Consider the following 10776-nt stretch of genomic DNA (forward strand, 5'->3'; position numbering starts at 1 on the left):
TGATGGAGTGAGGACCTAGTGCGCATGTACCATGCCTGGTCCCACCCCTAAGGGCTCCGCCCCCAAACCTTCAGTGGTTTTGATTCCTGTCGTCAGTTAACTGTTGATCTTTGGAAGCAGGCTCCGGGCCCCAAGTCCATGGAAGAACATCTAACAGGCCCCTCCAGGTTTCTGAACAAATATGAACAAGACCCCTTCAGAAGTCTGGGCCCTTTTATCATTAACGGCAGGATGTGGTGCTCTGAAAGTCTGAAAGCCAGGTTGGCCACCTTGGGGAACTTGCAAATAGAGAATTTCAGAGACCTAGAGACCTCATTGTTGAACGTCATCAGCAAATTGGCACCATGATACTGGCTTTGTGTATTGCTGTGAAGTTTATCTGAAATGGTACAATTGGGGGTCACGACATAGGGGCATAGTGGTGATCTCTCTCTACATGGGCCATGCTCAGACCTGTGTGTGGGTTTTATGCTACAACATTTCTCTTAGCTTGTTGGATGTTAACAGTTGACCCTGAATAAACTCTGGGTCTGAGCACTCTTCTACTGGGTTCATTCCCCAGTGCTAAATGACCATGCTCAGCTCTGATTATTTATGGATAGGACCAATCATAGCTTCTGGAAATGTGTCTCAAATCACTTCTTCTGGTCAACCTAGACACATCTACATTCTTAAAATTGGATTCTTTGAACCCAAACCTCTATTCTGCTTTTCCCTTCCTTCTTTTTTTGTTTTTGTTTTTGGGTCACACCCCGTAGCGCTCAGGGTTACTCCTGGCTCCATGCTCAGAAATCGCCCCTGGCAGGCATGGGGGACCATATGGGATGCTGGGGTTCCAACCACCATCTTTCTGCATGGAAGGCAAACGCCTTACCTTCATGCTATCTCCCCTGCCCCAGAAGCTGTGTCCCTTCCTTTAATATGTCCCATAAAACATTTCTTTTCAAGCCCAGGAGCAAGTCCTTTCTCTTCTAATCTTATCTCTTTGCACTTTATGTCTCCTCTGACTTCCCTTTATGCTCTTGCATCTTTCAACCCCCACCCTCACCAAATATCTATTTCAGCAACCAGCATTTCAAAACGCAGAGAATTGAATGTATATTACTAATGCATATAGCTTTATTTGTAATGTATAGATTAGAATGTATAGGGAAATGGCTTGTCTATAGAGAAGCATTTGGCCCCTAAAGGGACACCAACAGCCTTAGTCAACACCTACATAACCATAGTAGAGAGATATGTTGATGTCTCTTTCTCTCTGAGGGAAAAATCTCACTTTCCCCAACGAAGTGTACTTGGAAGCATTATACCTCTCCCGCTGAGCCTTCCTTTTCATTGCTTCACGCTCAGGCCTCTGCTCCTCAGTGATAGGTGTTGATATCACTGGTTCTGGTACATTCGGCTCTCTCCAGGGAATTCGTTGGGCACTAAAATCTTCCAGTAAAAACTGATTTTGATTCTTCAGTGGAGACTGGCCCTTGGTCACAGGTTTAATGTGACAGTCCCTCTGGCGAGAAGAGAATGTTGCTTGAACTGGAGCAGGTCTAGATGTTTCAGGTGGAGCAATAGGCGGGCTAGTTGGTTTCTTCAGAGTTGCTTGAGGTGCATTCTCTGAGAAGGACTGAGCTGGTCTTTTAGAATCTGCCAAAGGGGAAGGAATTGGCTGGGATGACTTGCCAGCAGTTGGTTGAATGGCACTGGAAGAACCAGGCCGGGTAGGCTGAGATGCAGCAGGAACACTACCAGCCAGATGTTGTGGCCTTGGCTTTCGACAAACAAGTTGAGGCTTCTCTGAGGGGAAAAATGGCAAAGGTATTAATTTGACTTTTCCAGGAGGTGGCAACTCACAAACAGAAGATGATGAACTGTTTTCTCCAGCATTGCTGCTAGTTGTTTTAGATTGGATTTGAAGTTTCTCAACACCTTTTTCCTCCTGTGAAGTATGTGGTCTTCGTTTGAAGACAGAAGATGGCTGGAAACCCTTTGTCTTATTGGAGTTTCCAAGAAACCTGGACGAAGTCTGTCCAGGGGTTGGATCCTTCCTTTTCCCTAAGGGGTGAAAAACCTGAACAGACTCCAGCATGTGGAGGCCTAGGGAGCTTCTAGGTTTTTTCAAAGGCTCTTGCCTAACCTCAGGTGGATTCCTTTTATGCTTTGTTTGGGCAATGGTTATCTTCCCTTCTGCCTCTTCTTTGGTGCCTGTCTGCCTAGTTTCATTGACTTTCTTAGTGTTGATCTCTCTTGCACTTTTTGTCTTTGGCTGCCCCTGGCTCTTTTCCTTTCTACTGTTGGATGTTACTTTCTGTTTTTGGCTATTAGGTTTGGAGTTAGCAGGAGATCTCTCTCTGGTTACAGGCATGGAATTGGAAACTCTCATTTCTTCTACTAGATTATCTTCGTTCTTTCTTTGAATTTTATTCTGTGGTTCATCATCTATAGGTTTAGAGGTCTTATTTTTGTTTTTTCTGTGTTGGACATAGGGGTCTTTTGTGGCACTTGAATTTTGGTGCATCTCAATTGTGATATTTTCTTTGGTGTCAGTTTCCTGGAGAGAGTTGTTTTGGACCAGGTCTTGCAAGGACTCAAGAAGGGAGGGACAATTTATATCTTCCAAGGTGGTGATATCTGCCAGACTGCTACTAGAGTCTGTGTCATTTTCCAGTGCTACATTATCCTCATAGCATGTAATATTCTTTCCCAGGCCCTTGTTTTCAGAAGCAACCTGCTTTTCTTGGTCCAGAGGATCAAAGCAGGACAGGAATTGGTGTAGATCAGGGCTTTCGACAGGGCAAAGCAAAGGATCTTTATTTGCTATTGGGTTTGGATGTGAGTCCAGAGATTCTGACTCTTCAATACTGATTGCATCTAAATTGTGGTTCTCAGTTGGTTCTTGATTTGGAGCAAGAGACAGTGCCAGATTACTTTGCACTGGAGCTAACATAGAACTATTCTGAAGCTCAGGTGGTGGGTTGCTCTCATATAGTTCTATCTCATTTCTGTTTGATTTGGGGAATTCTGGATTCTGTGTCTGACAATATGTCTGACTTGCAGGTTGAAATCCTAGAGAAGCCTGGGTTCTCAGGGAATCCATCACTATGAAGGAATCAAGGAAGAAATTAGTTCCCAGAAAGTGAGAAATTATCCCAGACACCAGTGCAGAAATTCCAGCAGTGCGCAGTCATTGCTACCAGCTATTCTAAGAATCGTGGCTAAGCCCCTATGCTAAAGATTGGAAGTAACTGTTGTAGTTCTTACTCGGAATCAAGTGATACCACTGTTTCTTGCCTTTTTCTCATATTTTATATAACTTTCTATAAATTGCATGAAAGTGACAAGATTTGGGCTTAGGATATATTGCTGTGCTTATGCCCAATCTCCTGATTCAAAAACAGAGATGCAGGAGTGTATGGCATGTAACCTGTTGCCCCTATCTATGTAGAGCTATAGAGTACTCTCAATTTCTTTAATTTTCAGAGAGAAAAAAAATCACCCTGCCTCCTGCAAATACAATATTTAAAATATTTAGTGCAATTCAGAGATATAGAATACTCTCAATTTCTTAATTTCCTATGGAAAAGACTGTTGTCATCAAGTCAGAGAAAGATGAAGTAATTCACATGAAATGTATGCTCAATTACAGATTGTAAGTTTGATGACATTGGGCAGGACCTCTGTATACAAAGTATATTTGACATCCTGCTATAAATTCCAGCTAGGGAAAATTAAATTAGTTCCATCCCACTAGCAGTCCTGAAATGTCTTCAGAACAAATAAAAATCATAGTTCATGGCAGGGAGCTTAATATCAGTGTGGTCATAGTTCGAGATAACTAGGACAACTAGGACATCCTCAGTGTGCTGGAAGTTTACTAGTATGGAACCTAGATGGTCATTCTCCTATCATACCTCCCTATCTGATAATAGATGTCCTTTTATGTAGGTTGAAAATAGAATGTCATCAGGAGTGGTCAGGGTGGTTACTAAATTTAACTAAGGTCTTAACTGCCACCTGTCTGGATTTCTTCCCCTGGGCAGATTTGACTGTTTTGATTGCTGACTTTCACTTCTTACTGCTTGTACTCACCTTGAAATCTCGATTCTGTGATGGGCTGAGCAGATGCAGAGTTGTAGAATTCAGAGGTGGAGGCCAGTGGGAAGGTATTTGTGAGCTGGACCTCCTTTAGTATCATGGCCATTTCAGGGGTTGAGTTGTAAGTTTGGAGGGCAGAGCCCCTACCTCCTGTATATGACATGGAGTCATAGGACTGCACAAAGGGACCAAGTTCCTCAGACAGTACAGACCTCAGGGTGCCCTGATTATAATAATGCACCTGACTCCCTTCCTGGTAGGGAAGCATCAGGCTCTGACTGTGATGTGGATCCTGAGGTGGTGTCCTCTTGACAAGTCTGCCTGAAAGGGACGGGTATGTGTACAGAGGCACTGTGCTGGTGCTATGTGGGATGTTGGGGTACTGAGCTGCTACTGACATGGAAGAGACAGCTGTGTCTTGGTCAGTGACCATCATAGTGAAGCCTCCAGTGGTAGAGGACTTCTTTTGAGCACTTCCACTAATATCCCACTGAATAATAGTGGGGTAGGAAGAGGCTGAAGTGAATGTCTGGTTCTGGCCAGAAACTCCAGACAGCATTCCTGTGTTAATTTGTTGGTAAGGGTAGGCACTACCCATAAGTGGTTGATAAGGGGTGCCAGAGTCTGATGGTAGGAGCCAGGCAGAGTTAACAGCTGAAGCAGAGACTGTGGAGAAGTTGCAGGCACTTCCTGCCAGGGAAGCTGCATTGCTTACTACAGGAACAAAAACCTGCCAAGAATTTGCAGTTCCTAATGCAGATGGGTTTTGGAAATTTTCTGTGGGGAATAAGAGATTGATGAAAACATACATGAGCCTGATGATCTCTCACTACGTCAGGAGTAATATTACCTTAAGCTTGTGTGCAAAAGAAAGCTTATACTAACACTCACTGAGATACCAAAAGTCACATGGTTTTGGGTGGTTCAAAGGCCGGAATATTTTGGCACTTTGTATATGTGGCACTGTGCTCCCAACATAGGGAGCACAGCTAGCAAAGACCAGGTGGACTTGTTTGTACCTGGTTTTCTTGCACACAGGTAGTTTTTCCTAGCTCTTCCTGATCTTCCTGAATACAAGGCAATTAAGTGCCTTATTCCCTCAACTATTTCTCTGGCCTCCATGTTCATTATTATTACCAGGTTACAGAACTTAGGCAGGTGGACTTTCTTGCCAGATCTCTGCTTTGAACATTACAATGCCAGAAACCAGGAGAAAGAGAACATATTACTGTAAGTATTTGTGGTCCAGGAGAGAGCAATGAGCTCTTACCATTGCAACCTTCAGTTGCTCACTTTGCTTGTGGGGTTCAAGTGAACCTAGGGTTCACAACCCCAGCCCTGTTGATCAAAATAAGGTAGGCAACTTGACCCTACTGAAGTCTAATTTTTGAATTTTACCCCAGAAATAACTTTTTTAGTGTTTTTCCTGAAACAGTATTTTGGGGGGGGTGCTTTATTATATTATGAATCTCAACTCATTTACCTATGAAATAGCTCTAATGGCATCAATAATGAAGAGTAGTAATGCACACTTGAATACAATTGTTCTATGTGATGTGAATTACATGGAAGATATTTAAAATTCTATAAAGATTAAGAGAAATATAATTAAATTATGTATCACAGAACTGAAGAAGTATAAAGTTATCTGTGTAATCTGGGCTATCTCTAGCAGCTAAGTGATTGAGTGCAGAGCCAGATGTAAGACCATTGTTTTTGTTCCCAAAACAAAAACACAGAAAAGAAATACAAGTTTACTAATAAAGTCTTGTCAGGCATGCAATATTAAGAAGTTGATATTTGATTTTAGTGAAATACATTAGTCAGAGAAATGCAATGTAGATGATTTGTTAATACATACCTTGCCAGGTCCCTAAGACAGAAAATATTTTGCAGTAACATACACAACAAGCAAAATATTGCAAATAATGTGAATGCATTGTTAGATAAAATATATGTATATTGATATTTAAAAAAACATATAAAGCAACAGTAAATATTTCAACTTTAAGGTAATTCAGTTATTTTTTTCACAATTTAAAGATTTTTATGTCGCCGTGGTTTATCAAGTTCTTCATGATACAATTGTTTCAGCCATTAAATGTTCAAACACTAATCCCACCCCAGTGTGACCTTCCCTCCACTATTGTCCCCAGTTTCCCACCCACCTTCGTAATCTTCCCTTTTACAGACACTAACAAATTTGCTTCATATTGTTTGTTATAAAAAAGGCTATTGGAATGACAAAAACTGAGATCAATAAGGGGTTGTTTGAGATTATTATCTCATTCTCTTGATGCTGTTACTACTCTCATTGGCTAACAATTTTCTAGTTTGTGTTTTGTGCTGGTAGTAGGGCCTTCATATATTATCATTAATGCTGAATGTGGTGGTCTTCTATGTTATTTTGCCATCAGAAGTATTGTGATCCTATTTGGATGACACATGTAGGAAATTTTGAGGTGTCACATTGCCACTATGGGTGCACAGTTCAGTGTCTATAGATCTGGATATTATTTTGTAATTATGATCATTCATATTGTCTGCATATTAACCAGAAAGCAACAGAAATTAGATATAGCATACACACATTTTCAGTTAAAATAGTCATATAGGAAGCAGAAAAGACTATTTTAAAATGATCACAAAGTTCTGATATATAAATATATATTTATAACTTAAAATATGAATATTTTAGTATCAAAGAAATAATAATTTTCTAAGCTTACTAGAATCCAACTGAAATATTTTAATCTTGAAAACTCAGTGACTTCATAAAAGTATTTGAGAAAATTTGTAGTTAGAAATGTGGGAATTCCATTTTCATTTTTTCATAACTATAAGCTGTAAATAATTATAACTAAATTGAAATGAACTTTTATTTTAGTATGTTCTCATATTAGGAAAGAAATGTTTGTAAAGATAAGCAGCAACCTTTTCTTGGTACCTACTTACCACACAAGCAATTCTCCTGTTTCAAGTTAGAAGATAATCATGTTTTTATTTGAACTGGCAAAACATGCATATAGTTTCAAAATCAGAATGAAAACCTTGAAGAATCTGTTTCTTTCATCCCCCCATAGAGAATTACTATTTGTCATCTGTAGGAACATTATTTCTGAAAATTGTTTATATTTAAACCTGTCAACTGTCAACTGTGTTCTAGGAATGACAAGAAACCACCAAAATGGCTTTCTGATTCTGTCTTAGAGGCACTCTATTCAAGGGTTAGTTTAGTTTTTAATTTAGATGAGTCCTAGAATTTATTAAACTGTTTTGACTTGCCCTAACAACACTCAACTATATTCTTTCGTTGTAATTTAAAATCTTTGCCTCTAGCCAATATTTTACCTCAAACTGTTACCCCATCCTTCATAACTCCTCCCTGGTCTTCCCCTTCTTTTTTTAGATTATTGTCTCAAATTTAGTCTCTCCTTCTTAATTCATATTGGTCAGTGCTTTGTAATTATTCTAACCTTCCTAACCTCTGCCTCCTTACAGTTCAGGACTCCATACCCACTCCAACCTCCCCATTTTGTACTTTTCACTTAGTTTAGCTAGAAAACTATAAGACATGTGGCTACTTTTTGGAGCAGCACTGAATTTAAATAAATTATAAATACAACTGGAAAGACCATTACAGACACAATATCCTGGTATATATTGCTAGTTTTCCACTGTACATATAGTGTCTATTTCTGTTAAAATACTCTTGTCTCTTATTTAAATTTTTCCATGGATACCATGGGAAAAAATCACTATTAGAAAGGAAAGGAACTACAGAGAATGAACACTCTCTAATATACAAACATATATGAGTACACTTGAACCCATGTACAATATATAAAATTGTATGTATAAGATATAATATAAAAACAAAAATAAACGCTGTGTGAACGAATTAAGTATAAAAATAATTATAGAAATAATTATATTAGCATACAGCCAGCAAATGTCAAATTCAAAACTAAAAGAAGGCATATCAAGTTGTAGTTTATTACTTTTCTCCATTATTCTAAGCTATTTTGACTTGACTACTGAATTTAAGGTAAGAAAACTAACAAACAACTAGAAATGTTTCTTTCCTTACCTGACATGGTCGGAGAAGTGAAAAATATCAGCTAATGATTTAATGGATGAGGACACAATCTTGAGGATGTCTGAGCATTGAGCCAAAAAACCGAGAATGTCCAGTACAGACTACTGGTCAGTGGTCGTTTCTCTTTGGTGATCACCCAAATTTGTTTACAGATGAATCCATGGGAACCTCAAGATTCTATCAGATGATGGTTGGTTTGGTAGGAGAATGATGTCATAAGTAGGTAGTTTAGAGGTGGGGCTAACCAATATGGAGGTTAAATTCTCAATGAGATGACCAGGTAGGGCAAAGAGACAGAATGAAGCATGCTGAAATCTGGGAAGAGGTAATCATACAAAACTGATGTAATAGTCCTACTTTTCTCAAGTTTTTCTATTAGGAAAATCCTCCTATTAATTAATGATTTTATGTATGTTTATTAATAAAATAAACATATTAATCACTTATACAATTACCCAATATTATTTTCATAAACATGTTTTACATAATAAAATAAAATCATTATGTGATATAATATACATTATATTTAAAATTATGTATTGCATAGTTGGACATTATTTATATAGTTCCTTTAAATTTTCTATTTAAACCATCATCATTTAAAAATATAGTCATATTTGGTTTTACAGATCCAATAATTCAAGACCAATCCCACCATCTCCCTAAACCAATGTTTCCACAGTACATCCTATGCCACCAACCCCTGCCTCCAGCTGACCATAATAAAAGGAGCCTTTTAAAATTTGGTTGTGCTTGAATTTCATGATTTCATTGTTGTTGACTCTAGCTTGGATAGTTGGTAGTTAGTTCTGTCTTCCTTTAATTTTTTTTTGGGGGGGGCCACACCAGGTGGCACTTTGGTGTTACTTCTGGCTCTGAGAAATTATACCTGGAAAGTTCAGAAGATCACATAGGATGCCAGGGTGGTCCTGGCTTGGCAATGTTCAAGGCCCATGCTCTACCTATTGTGATATCACACAGCCCCCTAGTTTCTGTCTTTTTTTTTAAATACAACCCCCCCCCAAAAAAAACCCAACTTATTTATTGATCGATTCATTAATTGGATTTTGGGCCACACCCAGCGGTGCACAGGGGTTATTCCTGGCTCTGCACTCAGAAATTGCCCCTGGAAGGCTGGGGGACCATGTGGGATGCTGGGAATCAAACCTCGTCTCTCCCAAGTCTGCTGCATGAGGCAAACACCTTACCACTGTGCTATCTCTCTGGCCCTAGTTTCTGTCTTTTCTTAACACCACCAGTGCACTTGAAAATTCTTATACCCTGTTCCTTGCCATTTCATGTTTGTCTTCTCATCTACTCAATACCTTCCCTTCTTTTCACTGTACTCTGGGTCCTAGAGTGTTCTTGACAAACCCCATTAAAAGCATTGTATTTCTTCATGTAGCTATTCTAAATATGTCAGATAAATGATATGTATCCTGCATTTATCCTTCCTTTTCAGCTTACTTCATTTAGCATAATATGTTCCAGTTCAGTCCATGTCATATTGCAGAGAATTGCATGATGGCATCATTCCTTATAGCTATGTAGTATTCATTTGTATATATGTAGCAAATTTTTATGATTCCCTTATCTGTTGTTGGGTGCAAGCTCCTTTTTCATCACAACCCTGCCAACAGAAAATGTTCCCAATCTTTTTGATATGTACCATCTTCACTGGTGTAAGATAGTATGTTATTTCATCTTGATTTGTATTTTACAAATGGTAAGTGATGAGAATTTTTTCATATGCATGTTGGACATCTGTTGTTCTTCCTCAGAGAGGTGTCTATTCATTTTCTCTCCCCTTTTTAATGGGGCTTTTGATTTTGTGATTTTAAACTTTGTGGGTACTTTGCATATCCTAGATATCAACCCTTTATCTGATATGTCTTATCAGTTGTCTTACAGTTTTAACCCTTGTTTCTTTTGCCATACAGAATCTTTTTTTTTGATGTAGTACCATATATTCAGATCTGACTCTATAGCCATTGCCTTTGTCATTGTATTGCTGAAGATCTTTGCAGTCTTTATCTTGGTGTGTTCTGCCCATGTTTTCTGTATGTGGTTTATGGTTTCAAGTCTGATAATATCAAGATGTTATTGATAATATTTTATTTTATTTAAATAAAAATATTCATTAATATTTTCCACTTTGAATAGATATTGGGGTAAGGTATAAGATATGGCTCCAGATTTAATTTATTACACATTTATCTATTTGTCTCAAACACCATTTGTCTTTATTTTATTTCATTTTCTCGGCTCAATTGTCAAAGATTGGTTGATCATATACTTGGGGGTTTGTCATGGATATTGTATTCCATTGATTTGTCTTTGTTCCAATACTATACTGTTTTGATCACTCTAGCTTTGTAGTACAGCTTGAAGATAGGTAATGAAATTCCTTCCAATTTCTTGTTTTTCAGAACAGTTTTGGCTATCCGGAGTCTTTTTCAGTTCCACACAAACTTTATATTCAGCTGTTCTAAAATTTTAAAAAATACTACCTGACTTTGAATAAGGATTGCATTAAATAAAAATCATATTTAGTTAAGTGGTCGCTTTGGCAGCACATATACTAAAAA

At 38.4% G+C, this 10776-nt stretch overlaps 1 protein-coding gene across 1 annotated transcript; it reads right to left on the bottom strand.

Moving 5' to 3' along the window:
• Positions 1-1204: 1204 nt before the first annotated feature.
• On the bottom strand, positions 1205-8186 carry LOC126024247 (uncharacterized protein C2orf78-like). Its single transcript, XM_049784651.1, has 3 exons — positions 8180-8186; positions 4084-4866; positions 1205-3093 (listed from the first exon to the last, which is right to left on the bottom strand). Exons 1-3 carry the CDS (start codon positions 8184-8186, stop codon positions 1205-1207), a joined length of 2679 nt encoding a protein of 892 aa, XP_049640608.1.
• Between the last annotated feature and the right edge of the window lie 2590 nt (positions 8187-10776).

This window comes from Suncus etruscus, chromosome 12, assembly GCF_024139225.1.
Source record: "Suncus etruscus isolate mSunEtr1 chromosome 12, mSunEtr1.pri.cur, whole genome shotgun sequence".
Taxonomy (NCBI): domain Eukaryota; kingdom Metazoa; phylum Chordata; class Mammalia; order Eulipotyphla; family Soricidae; genus Suncus; species Suncus etruscus.

Excerpts from the sequence above, each read along its gene's own strand:
- LOC126024247 (XM_049784651.1), bottom strand. Across the intron at positions 3,094-4,083 it reads CACAGAATCGAGATTTCAAG|TGATGGATTCCCTGAGAACC; the intron begins GTGAGTACAAGC and ends ATTCCTTCATAG.